The 13,906-nt window shown below is 59.0% G+C and overlaps 3 protein-coding genes across 3 annotated transcripts; 2 read left to right on the top strand and 1 right to left on the bottom strand.

Annotated features, from left to right (window-relative positions):
- Nucleotides 1-294: 294 nt before the first annotated feature.
- MAM_03380 (urease) lies at nucleotides 295-3,110 on the top strand (the record flags this gene model as incomplete). Its single annotated transcript, XM_040822179.1, has 4 exons — nucleotides 295-414; nucleotides 470-1,662; nucleotides 1,833-2,724; nucleotides 2,790-3,110. The coding sequence occupies 4 exons, from the start codon at nucleotides 295-297 to the stop codon at nucleotides 3,108-3,110; spliced, it is 2,526 nt and encodes an 841-aa protein (XP_040679984.1).
- A 1,100-nt stretch (nucleotides 3,111-4,210) lies between these two features.
- Nucleotides 4,211-6,081, bottom strand: MAM_03379 (high mobility group protein; the record flags this gene model as incomplete). Its single annotated transcript, XM_040822178.1, has 2 exons — nucleotides 4,211-4,987; nucleotides 5,917-6,081. The coding sequence occupies 2 exons, from the start codon at nucleotides 6,079-6,081 to the stop codon at nucleotides 4,211-4,213; spliced, it is 942 nt and encodes a 313-aa protein (XP_040679983.1).
- Nucleotides 6,082-10,652: 4,571 nt separating this feature from the next.
- MAM_03378 (NIMA-interacting protein TinC) lies at nucleotides 10,653-13,700 on the top strand (the record flags this gene model as incomplete). Its single annotated transcript, XM_040822177.1, has 4 exons — nucleotides 10,653-10,776; nucleotides 10,834-11,391; nucleotides 11,500-12,302; nucleotides 12,360-13,700. 4 exons carry the CDS (start codon nucleotides 10,653-10,655, stop codon nucleotides 13,698-13,700), a joined length of 2,826 nt encoding a protein of 941 aa, XP_040679982.1.
- Nucleotides 13,701-13,906: the final 206 nt, after the last annotated feature.

Genomic DNA, 13,906 nt, shown 5'->3' with positions numbered 1-13,906 from the left:
CCCCCCCGGGACCCCGGAACGCTTGACGGACAAGGGCAGAAATAGGTCGCGATGTACCTCTCGCCCAAAGAAGTAAGACTTCTTGCATTGCTGCTCATCCCCCCTTGGCGGAGGGGTCGGACGAGTACACCGGTAGACCAGAAACTCGTACTCATATCGCGACTCGGCCCGTAGCTCGACAAGCTCGTCATCTCGCAGCTGGGCCTGCTGGCGCAACGGCGCCTGGCCAGAGGCGTCAGGCTGAATCATTCCGAAGCCACGGTACGATCACGGTGACTGAAGGAGAAGCTGAAGATGGAAGAGCGGGAAGCAAAACGCTCTCGGCGCCCCCTCCTCCCTCCCCCTTTCCCCTTGGTCTCTTTGTTGGCCGGCATCTTCTTCTTCTTCTTCTGCACACAACAAGCCAGTCAGCCAGTCAGTCAGTCCCTCAACTAACCCGCGAGGCTCTCGGTCCCGCTCTGCGCTCAAGGCGCTCATCGCCAACAACCTCCACGAGCTGATTCGCGATGGCAACCACTCCGTCGCCGACCTCATGGCCCTCGGCGCCACGATGCTCGGCCGGCGCCACGTGCTGCCGGCCGTGTGCAGCACGCTGCGCGAGATCCAGGTCGAGGGCACGTTCCCCATGGGCACGTATCTCGTCACCGTCCACAATCCCATCGGCACCGACGACGGCGACCTGCGCCGCGCGCTGTACGGCAGCTTCCTCCCCGTGCCGGACACCGAGGCCTTCCAGCTGCCGCCCGACTCCGAGTACGCGCCGGACAGGCAGCCCGGCGCCGTCGTCGCCGTCCGCGGCCGCGTCGTGCTGAACCCCGGCCGCGCCCGGGTCCGCCTCCGCGTCACCAGCAAGGGCGACCGCCCGATCCAGGTCGGCTCGCACTACCACTTCATCGAGGCCAACCCGCAGCTCGAGTTTGACCGCCAGAGGGCCTACGGCTTCCGGCTCGACATCGCCGCCGGCACGTCGGTGCGCTTCGAGCCCGGCGACACCAAGACCGTCACCCTCGTCGAGATCGGCGGCGCCAGGGTCATCAGGGGCGGCAACAACCTCGCGTCGGGCGTCGTCGAGGCCCGCCGCGCGAGCGAGATCGTCCGGGACCTGCAGGCCGCCGGCTTCGCCCACGTCGCCGAGGCGAGCCCGCGCGGCGACGCCGCCCACATCGACATGTTCCAGATGGACCGCGCCGCCTACGCGACCATGTTCGGCCCCACGACCGGCGACCTCGTCCGCCTGGGCAACACCAGCCTCTGGGTCCAGGTCGAGCGCGACATGACGTCGTACGGCGACGAGTGCAAGTTCGGCGGCGGCAAGACGCTGAGGGAGGGCATGGGCCAGGCCACCGGGCGCCGCGACGACGAGACGCTCGACGTCGTCGTCACCAACGCCCTGATTGTCGACTGGACCGGCGTGTACAAGGCCGACATTGGCGTCAAGGACGGCGTCATTGTCGGCATCGGCAAGGCCGGCAGCCCCGACGTCATGGACGGCGTCAGCCCCAACATGGTCGTGGGGAGCTGCACCGACGTCGTGGCCGGCGAGGGCAAGATCGTCACGGCCGGCGGCGTCGACACCCACATCCACTACATCTGCCCGCAGCAGGCGAACGAGGCCTTGGCTTCGGGCATAACGACGTTTCTGGGGGGCGGAACCGGTCCAAGGTCTGTTGTCGACGGGGGGCAGGGCGCGGTCGGCCAGGTCGCCCTCCTCCTGCTCCTCCTCCTCCTCCTCCTCCTCCTCCTCCTGCTCCTGCTCCTCCTCCTCCTCCTCCTCGTCCCGCCCCCCTCGCAAGAGGCTCGACTCGAGAACGGTCTGCTGACACGACCTGCAGCGCCGGGTCCAACGCGACAACCTGCACGCCGGGCAAGAACCTGATCCGCGCCATGCTCCAGGCGTGCGACGCGCTCCCGCTCAACGTCGGCCTCACGGGCAAAGGGTGCGACTCGTCGCCCGAGGCGCTCCGGGAGCAGGTCACGGCCGGGGCGTGCGGGCTCAAGGTGCACGAGGACTGGGGCGCGACGCCGGCGGCCATCGACGCCTGCCTCAGCGTGTGCGACGAGCTCGACGTGCAGTGCTGCATCCACACCGACACGCTCAACGAGTCGGGCTTCGTCGAGCAGACCGTGGCCTCGTTCAAGGGCCGCACCATCCACACGTACCACACCGAGGGCGCGGGCGGCGGCCACGCGCCCGACATCATCTCCGTCGTCGAGCACGCCAACGTGCTGCCGGCGTCGACCAACCCCACGCGGCCCTTCACCAGCAACACGCTCGACGAGCACCTCGACATGCTCATGGTCTGCCACCACCTGTCCAAGGACATCCCCGAGGACGTGGCCTTTGCCGAGTCGCGCATCCGCGCCGAGACCATCGCCGCCGAGGACGTGCTGCAGGACATGGGCGCCATCAGCATCATGAGCTCCGACTCGCAGGCCATGGGCCGCTGCGGCGAGGTCGTCGCGCGCACCTGGAACACGGCGCACAAGAACAGGCTCCAGCGCGGGAGGCTGCCCGAGGACGAGGGCAGCGACGCCGACAACTTCCGCGTGCGCCGCTACGTGAGCAAGTACACGGTCAACCCCGCCGTCGCCCAGGGCTTCTCCCACGTCGTCGGCAGCGTCGAGGTCGGCAGGCTGGCCGACCTCGTCCTCTGGGACCCGGCCTGGTTCGGGACGAAGCCGTCGTCGGTGCTCAAGGCCGGCATGGTCGCCTGGGCCATGATGGTGAGTCTGGTCTCGTTCGTCGACGCCGCATCCCCGACGCGCTCGCTGACCTCCGCGTCCTCCAGGGCGACGCAAACGGCTCCATCCCCACGGTCCAGCCCACCGTCGGGCGGCCCATGTACGCGCCGCTCGTCCCCAGCACAAAGGTGCTCTTCGTCTCCGGCGCGTGCGTCTCCTCGGGGACCGCCGCGTCCTACGGCCTCCGGAGCCGCGTCGAGCCCGTCCGCAACTGCAGGGGCATCCGCAAGCAGGACATGCGCCTCAACGACGCCATGCCCAAGATGAAGGTCGATCCCGAGAGCTACGTCGTCGAGGCCGACGGCGAGGTGTGCAGCGCCGAGCCGGCCGACGTGCTGCCGCTGTCGCAGACGTGGTACGTTTACTGAAGGCGCGCGTCGCCGACGAGCGCGGGAGGGAGATTGGGATGCCCGTCGTGGCTCGCGAGTCGTGGCGAGGCGCGCACGCCGGGGGCGGGGAAAACATTTCGTGTTTGTGGTTTGTGCAACTACCGACGACCGCTTGGGTTGAGAAACGAAAGCTTTGTGGGTGGATCGTGTTTTCTTTTGCCGCTTCCTTCGTTCTTGATTCACACGTAGCATAGCGTGGTAGTTGGGCGCGTGTGTGTGTGTGTTTTTTTTTTTTGGGCAAATCGCATCGTCATGGAACGCATGCATGTCTCGGCTTGACGCCAAACATCTTGATGATGCGCATGAAACAATAAAACAACCCGAGTAATTCACCAGGACCACGCCGACAACAAAGTAGAGTCCTTGATGCGCGTGCAAAGCGGGGAATTTCGAGTCCCACAGAGTATAATAATCATTGCTTTCATTACGGCATGCGATCAAAACACTGTGCCTGCAAGCGCAGTCCTGTCCTCCGTATCAAACATACACGGCGCACGAAACCAACCCATGTCCCTCGCTCCGACTCACGTAGTAGACACAAGGAAAATAAATAAAAACCGAACCCAGCCGTCCATCTCAGATCCCTCCAAAAGAACACGAGAGGAAGAGACGAAAAAAAGGTGCATGCACTTCCCCGTTGGCGTCACCGTTTTTACACCATTTCCTTCCCCGGCCCGCGACCAAGGCAAACAAGACTATGCCTACACATGTGGTAGAGAAACCGACCTACCGACCGACCCTGAGATGATGAATAACCCAAAACCGAAAAGACTCCTGCACTGGGGGAGAAGAAAAAAACAAAGAGACAGATGGCAGTGGCAGTTGAGACGACATGCTCCTACACTTCCGACAGACGTTGGGAAATTTAACGTCATGTATGAACATCAGCATGCCGTTGTCACAAGAGGATATCATGTTCCCTGATCCAATTTGGCAGATAAAGGCGTGCTTTTGGTGCTTGCTGACCCAAGGTCACCCCTAGACTAGAAAGAGGGCGTTGCATTATCAACAGAAGAAATCAACAGAAGAAAGAGAATGGAGAGCGCTGAAAGGGCGAGGGGCGAAAAATGTCAAGACTCCTAAGAGCTCTTAGTCTTCTTGCGTCCAGACTTTTTTGGCTCATCCTCGGCGGGCTTGGTGGATGTGCGTCTTCGCTTCTTGTCAGGGCTGGCAGGCGTGGCCTTGGCCGTCTCAGTGATGGTGGTGTCGGCGGCAGGCGTGGCAGTCTTGCGCTTGCGAGGAGCGGCCTTCTTAGGCGTCTTGGCCTCGTCCTGAAGCTGCTCGGCAATGGCATCCTGATCGTTGGGGGGCGCCTCATGGGCCGCATCGTCCTTGATGGAGGGCATGGGGATATGGAACTCGTCGGCGTACTTGAGAGCCTCCTCATCGCTCATGTTCTTGGCCAGAGGATTGTCGTTCTTGTACGAGTGGACACGGGCATTGTAGAGGCGCAGGTTGTACTGATAGGCAGTGTTCCAGCCCTTCTTCTCAGTAGGGCCCATGTTGGCCCACCGTCGCTGTCCCTCCTCCTGGACAGCGCCCTTGGGAGCCTCGGGGGGGAGGTCGTTTGCAATGATTGAGCGGGCGTGCTGCATGTACAGGAAGTAGGGGGTGAGAGGACGCTTGGGGGCATTGGGGTCGTGGCTGCGCTTCTTGCGCTCCTTCTTCTCTCCGACAGGGACAGCCATCTCGCCAGTAACGGGCATCATGAGCTGGGCAGCCGCCGTCTCGAATGAGCTGAGCAGGTCACCCTGACCCTCGGCGGTGGGCTCACCGAGCAGAAGATTTGTCTGGCGAATGTAGTCCTGGGTGAAAGATCGCAGGAGCTCCAGGATGGTGCTCAGGCGGCCAACAGCCTGTTGGTTGAGTTAGCAATCTGCATTGCAAGGACATTGAGATGATCCGCCAGGTAGGCATGGGTGAGTTGAAGGGAAAAGGCGTGTGCAATATGTGCAAAAGGAAACATGTCCCAGAGTGCAAGTGTGCCTTGGAGCCATCCACAACGCGCCCAACACGCCGGTGCTGGTGCCAGTGCCAGACGTGCGCCTCCCAAGCGTCTTCCAGAAACTCCACGTCTCCACGTCAGCTCAGCTCACAGCTCACAGCTCACACACCAAACGCCAGAGGAGCAAGCTCAATCTCGGCTGAAGCTACCCCTGCAAGACGCGCTGCAGAGCCGACCCGTTGTGGTTCACGGCGGGGCGGATCCGGCGGCGGATGCCACGCAGGCGCGGCGCGGGGTCTCCAATGTAAACAAAGGCGTGTGCGGAGCAGCTGCCGTCGCGTTTTGCGCCGCGTGAAAGGAAAAGGTGAATATATATATATATATATATATATATATGTGTGTGTGTGTGTGTATAGCAAGAGTGATTTTGGGCGATTGGTGAGCCGCTTTTCTGCCGTCTTTTTTTTGTATAAATTTGCGTGGGCAATTCCAAGACTTGGACCGTCATGTGAGTGCTTGAACAGGCAAGCATTGCAGCTCCCGTGGTGGCGGTCAGACAGTCAGAGAGCCCCAAGACGCTGACGAGCTCCGAGGGCAAAAAAGGCTGCCCATTCTTGCCCTTTGCTGCAACAGGCCGGCCATTGCATAGACTGCTGCCTGCACCAGGTGCTTGCCTGTCCGAGGACTCTCAGGCACTTGCGTGAGATTATTCAGCCAGAATAAATGCACTCCAAAGAGCGAGTTCAAGCCGGGCGAAGCTCCGCCGGCTCCAGACACATGCGGGCACACGGCTTCATGGGGAATGTGTGTGTACAAGAGGAAAATTGACATCAAACTTACCGAGTCGCGGACGCGGAGGAAGCTCTCATTATCGATGACGCGCTGCGTGACGCCGATGGGAATTGGAGGCTGGGGAATAACTCCGGCCGTGGGCGCAGGAATCATGGTTGGTGCGGGCGCAACGGCGACTTTCTTGTCGTCGGCCTTCTTGGTTTGGCGCGGCATGATGGGGCGAGCTGGTGGTTGTGGACGAGTTGTGGGTTTGGGGGGGCGCGACGAGTGCTCTGGGGCCGTCGCTGGAGATGCACGCTGATGATGTTGTAGCGAGAAACGCGACGCCTGTATTGCCCTCACAGCGGGTGCACGATGGCGATGATTTGTGGTGGGTTAGAAGGGGGGAGGTTGTGGCGGACGAGAGTTTCTTGGGGGAGGCCTGGAGGGACCTGGCTGATTTGGGGACTAATGACTGCAGAGGGGGGCGCGACGTTTGGGGACGTCTGGGGACGCTTGGGGACGGGGGCACTCGACTCGCTGAGAGACTGCTGTGCTCGACGGGATGGAGAAAGAGGGAAAAGAAGAGGAAAGAATTTCGGGGGGGCTGGGTGGCGGGATGGTGGGTGGTGTGCCAAATATGTAGGAATGCTGCCGTGTTGGCATCAGCGCGCAATCAGCAACCTCCCCTCCCACGTCGAACCGTCCGGTCGCCCATCGACCGCCAGGCCACAGCAGGGGGAAGAAAAAATCCAGCCAGGTCAGCGTGCGCGGGTACGCAGGCAAGTGGGTGGCGGACGGGGCAAACTGATGCGGACGAGCAGCAGAGAGCGTGCTGAGTGGCCAACAGGCGGCCTAAAACGAGAGTGGATGGAGGATTGGGCGGGGCGGCCGGTCCCAGGCTCCCAGGCGTTCAGGTGCTGAGGTGCTCCTGTCTGGTAGTTGGGAGTCCTGGCACCTGCACAGGCCTCAGACTCCCGGCCGGCGGCAAGGCTGGCGCGGCGCATAGCTGGGGGGGCATGAGGCTCAAGTGGTGTGCGCAAGTGGTCCGGTGCCTCCTGTCTGGTGCGTCTGGTCCGTCTGGTCACAGGGCCTCCCGCCATGTCGACACTCGAGAGTGGTGTTGTAGGCCGCGGCGCGCCTCGAGGCAATAACAAAACTGGCTTCTTCACTGACGCGCCAGCAGCCGTCGACAGCTGGACCTCGGGCGTGCGAGCTTGAGTGCTGTCCTTCATCAACGTCCTTGCATTCGCATGCCCGGCTTTGCACCCAACTGCAGTCTGGTCGCCAGTTAATACCAAAGTACGGAGTAGCTGTGAGGATCGAATTCAAATGCCTGGCCATGCGCCGACATTGCCGCAGCCCCCTTGACCAGCTCCCGTTCCTGCTCCGTCCGTCAGCTCAAGTGGTGCTGGGTCCTCGGTGCCGTCTTGCTCGCTGGATCAATGCCTGGGACGCCCGTCGGTTCCGCAAGTAGCCGCTGCAGCCTGCGAATCGTGACGGCACACTCGTCGGTCTCATCCATCAATGCTGCTGCTCCCTGTGGAACCTCGACGCATACACGTGTGCAGCGACTCCGCTAAAGCAGTGAATGCTGAAACGGCTCGGCTTGTCCACAACTTACTTGCAATGGTCCAGAGACAGGTCCATGGAGCAGCAGTCTACTTAACCCAACTAAAGTCCAGGCAGGTACTTGCCTTGCTTGACCTGGGACAAGCACTCGGTAGCGTCTCCCACGACTCTTTTGCCTCCAACAAATCTCGGCACCCCAGCCAGCACCTTGGTTTTGACTGCGCCGGAGCTCATGTTCGTGTCCCGTTGACTTCGCTGTCCGGCCTCGGGCGTATCTCTGCAGTACATCACTATCACGGCCAGACTGCAAATTGCCAAGCACCGCACGGTGGATGAACGCTCAGCAACATCTAGTGCCAGATTATGATGCAAGCTCGACGTGACTTTGCGTTTGTGCTGGATCAAGATGCCAAAAGTGGGTGTTGGTGCGTTGCTGGGCGGCCGTGGTCCTTTGATTCCATCTCCAACTGCTTCTCAGGGACCTCTGAGCGACCTCTTGGGGGCTGTCGCTGAAGTCGCTGTTTCTCGCCCGCTGCGTCTCGCTGCGGGTGGACGGACACGGACACGGGCGGCCAGGGCCTGCGTGGCCGGTGAGTCGTGACTTGCATGCGAGCAAGCGAGCCAGCGCCTGGCCATGCCAGGAGGACCAGGAGGGTGGCCAATTAGGGGAGGAGTCTGTTGTTGTCACGTCTTCTTGACCCCGCCATCGTTCCGGCGCCTTCGGGCTCGGCGGTGTACATTTCAGCACGGCCTATCCCGTACGGGAGGTCCAAAGTTCCTTGGACGGCCTTCTGCCAGTTGGTTTTGGTGATGGCTCCAGCGATCCCGAGCTCACGCTTTGGCACCAGGCCTTCTCCCCTCTCCCATGCATCGGTCAACGGGCGCTTTTTCGAGGACTGGCTACGTGGGAAGACAACAATAGGGCTGCTGGTGCGGTTTCACATGTCCTCCACTGGGGCGTCATCCATCACCCAGCCTCTGGTCCAGTTGATCACTTTGCTTTCCCGGCTGGCTGTGCGCCAAATATCCCTACTTGACTGTCCCACAAGACCCTTCGGAGAGCCCTCACTCGGGTCGGCTCAGGTCGGGTCAGGTCAAGTCAAGTTTGTTCTACCAGGCTGACCTGCCCCTGGGTCTTGCTTGTGGCGGGTTGCGCGTCCGTCGACTTGCCTGTAGGCTCCTCGAGCCTCCAGTCCGCCCAACTACCGCTTCGACGATGCTATTGACATTTCCAGCGCACGTAGTGAGGCTCTGTCCATGGATCCCAGCGCCATACGAAGCACTGGCAAGGCGGCACCGGGGATTTGGCGGGAGAAGAGGCGTCAATTGCATCACACAGTCGACCTGGCGAGCTCCCCCCCCCCCGCCTTCGGCCTGTGGTAGTTTAAGCTTCGGGTATCGCAGCGACTGCTCGTGCTGCCCGTCAACCGGCGGTCAACTGGTCTCTTGGCTAGCTTGCCAGTTCTCATGGGAGTCCGGGGCTCTCGTAGTTGCGCCTCGCACTGAGGTTCCCGTTCCCGTGTCAAACATTGAAACAAACAAAGGCCAAGACAGCCATCATCACCGGCATTCTAAAGCTGGCGTCCGTCCGACACTGGCGTCACCTTGCACTGCCCGTCTCATCTCGCGCCGTCCGCCAGTCTCGTTCCTGTGACGACTTGTCTTCCGCCTCGTAGCTACACTCCCTGTCGTACAGGCTCTGCATCAAGCTAAAGATCCGATACCATTGTCAGTCCACGATGCATCTCTACGTACTGGGATGCACACTACACAGATGTGATCCCTTCCCAACGTCTCCGGCGAGGACAAATCTCGGATTGAAAAAATAAGCAAAGTGTCTGGCTAACGCGCACTCTGCGACAGATATCCAGTAGCACATAGGCTCATGCTTGCAGAGAGACTCATCTCCGCCGGTTGCGTCCACGACGATTCTTCCCCAAGCTACTCTGTTGACGGCGGTGAGCCGCCACGGCCTTGGCAACTTGGTCGACAGGGAGTTTGACTTTGGCACTGAACGAGTCCCACGGCAGCGAGCACTACGTACCCAACAAAGCCGCTTGAGCAACTGAACTTCTGGATATCTGGATTCTGGACCCCAATGTTTCAGCTGAAAGATGCGTCAAGTGGGGACCTCGAGCTGTCCCATCCCATTGGCAATCCATGCCGAGAACTCCAAGTCAAAGCCGCCGGTCGACTGGGCCCTGGTCTTGAGCTTAATCGAAAAGGCCACCGGGCCTGAAACGAATCGTGGACCATGTGCCGGTGATCTAAATTGAAGGCCCCAGGGTACATGCTGCCTTCCCCTCAGTGCTCGCCGCTCCTGCTCCTGTCCAAGCTCCTGAAGCTTCACCTTGGAGTACGAATGATTCTCTTCTCAGGCATGAGGCGAGGAAATGTCCTCGACGCGAAGCATTTGGTACGCGTGCTCCGTTTAACGACGGCATATTCGCCGCCATGCAACATCGGCGGCATTCAAGCAACGTCGGGGCGGTCTGCGTGTGCTTAACAACCTACCTAGGCAGGTAGTACTCTGTTCCTCATGTGATTGTAAAGCCGATGGACCCCCGGCGTATGTCACCGTGGCCGCCTTGCCCTGTCAAGTACTGCGTTATACACGGGTTGCCACGTTGCGAGGCGTCTGGCATCGTCGCAAACGGCGTACGGGGTTCATCGCCGCGAGGTGATGCTGCCGCCAAAATGTCTGAGGCTGCTGCGCAGCTCCTGTGTGTGATACTTACGGGGAATCATGGCCCGACGGCATGCCGTGGGCATCTTCTAGTACAAAGTTTATCCAGGCTAAAAGAACGGCGTGGTCGAACGGTGGTATGTGGCATGCGCTTTGATTATCCAGATGCATCGACCCAAGCTCCCTGCCCGAGATACTCAATGCTGGATCCAGTCTGGTTCTTTGCTGCCCCTCCTTCCAGAGCCCCGCCAACCCCTCCTGGGTCCTGGCTCCCTCTTGTGTTCACATCCAGGCTTTCTTTATTATCTCGTCATCCTCCTTTTTCGATGTCCATCTTTTTTCCTCGTCTCTCATCGACTTCGTCCGCCTTGAATCTCCAAAGTACTGGATACTCCCTCAAGACCAAAATACTCACGTAGCCTGCACTCACCCTCTGGACAGGGAAGAGAGAAAGAGCGAGCTTCACAGCACAGCCGACCCCACCAGAGCTTCCCAAGCAGCCAACACGCCACCCCTTTTCCTTCAAGAAGCGCACGCCTCTGCAACAATGATCCATCTCCGCCATCGTGGCCTCTTCTTGGGGCTGGTTGTCCTCGTGGCGCTAGCTACTCCTGCGGCAGCTTTTGGAGCTGGCAACATCGCTTCCATTTCCAAAGTCGAAGGCCAAAACTGTTGGTGAGCGCCAATCCCCCCTCCAACGCTGCGCTAACCCCGTTGCTCTCATACAGGGCGACATGGTGACATCGAGGATGTACTTCTCACCCTGGCCATGGCTCGTGCCATGAAGAACAAGAAATTCAGCAAGATCATGGTCTCCAGGGTTTACTTCGGCAATTGGCTCCGAGACTATTCTCAAGCCATCGATGTCGGCACTGTCAAGTCTGTCTCTGCCGAAGCCATCCGACTCCTGCTATGCATTCTTGGTTTCTTGACCTTTGGCTATGGTTCTGGCGAATTTGAGGTCACTGCTGACCGTCTTGGTTGCTACCGCCCCGAAGATCACATTGACAACCCCAAAAATTACGCCGATAACCAAGATGCTAGGCAGTATGATAGCCGCCTTCGAGGACCCATTGACGAAGCTAGAGAGTTGTCCATCGATTCCGCGTCTGGCATGAAAAACTACATTGCAAATGAACGGGCCGGAATTATGACTTCTGCTCAGCATGTAAGAAATCTTTTCAGCCGATGCATTGAGCTTGGCCGGAACTACAAGAATAGCGGAAGAAAAGAAGATCTGTACGAGTCCCTCCGCCTAATGGGAACTGGTCTTCACTGCCTGGAAGGTGCGTTGGCGCTCATTCCCTCCACTGCCAGGTTGTTTCTGCTTCATATTCCATGGAGAACAGCAGACGGGCGGGTCTATTGATCAGCATGTTAACAGTCTTCTACAGATTTCCTTGCCCACAGCAACTACTGCGAATTGGCTCTCATCGAAATGGGCGAGCGAGACGTCTTCCCTCATGTTGGACGAGACAGCCTCATGCGCCTCGAGGGCGCCAACGGCGATGTTTATCCTATTGTCACTGGTACCTTTGGCGGTGTAGATTTCCTCCACTCCGTGGTTGGTGAAGGTCGGTACTATGAGTATTCCTTGCTTCCAACACTTTTCCTCTTTTTATTTTCAGTAGTTGACATTTTCTGCCCCAAAGTTTCCGACAAGATGACCCAGAACGAGATTGAAGAGCTGGAGGGGACTCTTCAAGACAGCAAGAACTCCGATACTAGTCTGCTGCGTGACCTCCTGGACAAGATTCCTGACGGTCTGCTTGGTGGTAAGGACCAGAAGAGCCGAATGGACCAGATTCAAGACAATGCCTCGTCGTCCCAAATTGAGAATTTGTCCGTTTCCCCACGAAACCCCGAGGAGTTCACCCGTTACGTTCAGCAAGTATATAAGCAAATCATGCCTGCCATCGAGTTCCACGACGACATCATGAAGGGCATCACATCGGCTGTTGAGAATATCCCGGTGTTGCCAAAAGTTATCGAACAGTTGGAGGAACAACTCTCCAGATTTGTCTTTGCAATCATGGCACCTGTTGTTGTGCCTCTGATCCGTCAGATCAAGAATGAGCTGGCCACCGGCTCTGGCGAAGTTATCAAGAGCAGCGAAAACGAGCAGCACGTCGTCTTCAACGATGACCGGTCGACAGATCCTACTCACTCCATGCTGTCCAAGGATCACTTCTCCAACGTGAGTATTTGCCTCGTCGTGTCTTTCAAGAGCCCGGGAAGGTAACCGTCTTAATAGATCCTCAATGAAATTGCTGGTCGAGTTGCCGCCAAGATGATCTGCTGGGTCGTTCCCCAGATCATGGATGCAATTGATGATGACGGCGCCGACGTGAATCGTCTCTGCGATCGAGTCATCAATGGTATCTTGCATCATCCAGCTCAGAGAGACATGGGCAGGGATGGCGTCTCAGAGGCTCGCAACGCCATGTTCAGTGAAGTCAAATCGTGGTGGCACGAACTCCAGGGCGAGCAAAATTCTTACCGCCAAAAGTTGTCTCGCGACGGTGTCATGAGAGGTGAGAATCACAAGGAGGGTGTCGATGATACTGGCCACGGACATGGCTGCGCCGGCAAGCTCAAGATGCGAAAGCTCTACGGTGAACCAGACACTCTCGAAAACAAGATTGCTGGGGTAGCTGCCGGTGCCATTATTTCTGGAGCTACGGGTCTAGTCTCGGGCATTGTCGAGCAGAACACAGGCTACAAGTTGCCCACCGGACAGAGTTCACAGCAGAACCCACACGGGGAAGAAAAGAGTGGAATCGAGGGCTTGCTGAGCAAAGCCAGTTCCATTCTGGGCGGCGCCTTTGGCAAGGACGAAGAAGGGGTGGGAAGCAGTGGCCGGAATGATAATGATTCCTTTTACTCGCAGAGCCAGTCGAGCTACGGCCGTCAGGATAGCAGCTATGGCCAGAGTCAACAGAGCAGTGGTCACGGATATAGCCAGCAATCCAGTGGCTACGGTCAGAGTCAACAGAGCAGTGGTCATGGATATAGCCAGCAATCCAGTGGCTACGGTCAGAGTCAACAGAGCAGCTACGGCCACAGCCAGCAGGGTGGACGCCATGACGATGGCCGTCGACGTGACGATGACGACGGGAGCGGCGGCTATGGTGGCCGCCAGGAATCCAGCTATGGCGGCAGCGGCGGATATGGTCGTCAGGGAGGTTATGGTGGCAGCACTCACCACGGTCGCCGCGAGGACGACAACTATGGCCGTCAGGAAAGCAACTTTAGTGGACGAGACGATAACTATCCCGGTGGTGGTGGCTACGGTGGTGGCCGTGAGGAGAGTAGCTACGGCGGCCGTCAGGGAGGCTACGGTGGTAACAGCAGCTATGGCCAGCAGGAGAGCGGCTATGGACGCCAGGACAGTGCTTACGAAGGCCAGGGGAGTAGGTACGGTGGCGATGGTGGCTATGGCCGCAACGACAGTTATGGCGGAAACAGTGGCCATGGTCGTCGCCATGACAATCGCCGAGATGACGATGATGATAACGAGGGATATGGCCGTCGCGAACACCATGGGCGCCGCCGGGATAACGAACATGGTGGTGACGGTGGCTATGGTTACTAGATTGGAGTATGCTCTTGTCTCTGCTTCTGTTGGGCAGTGATTGATACGCCGGGTGCGTTTGAAGATGAAGAGATGAATGATGCAGTTACGGAGCGAGGCGTGCAGTGGACGTCGGGCAAAGGTCGTGTTCGCGAAAGACGCGTCGCACAGCGGTGCGTTTGGTATGGTGGCGGTTCGTTGTATAAATTGGATAAATTGGATGACTT

The sequence above is a fragment of the Metarhizium album genome, assembly GCF_000804445.1.
Source record: "Metarhizium album ARSEF 1941 chromosome Unknown scaffold_6, whole genome shotgun sequence".
NCBI classification, from domain to species: domain Eukaryota; kingdom Fungi; phylum Ascomycota; class Sordariomycetes; order Hypocreales; family Clavicipitaceae; genus Metarhizium; species Metarhizium album.
The sequence above is the reverse complement of the archived record's forward strand: the minus strand, read 5'-3'. Positions and strand labels throughout refer to the sequence as shown.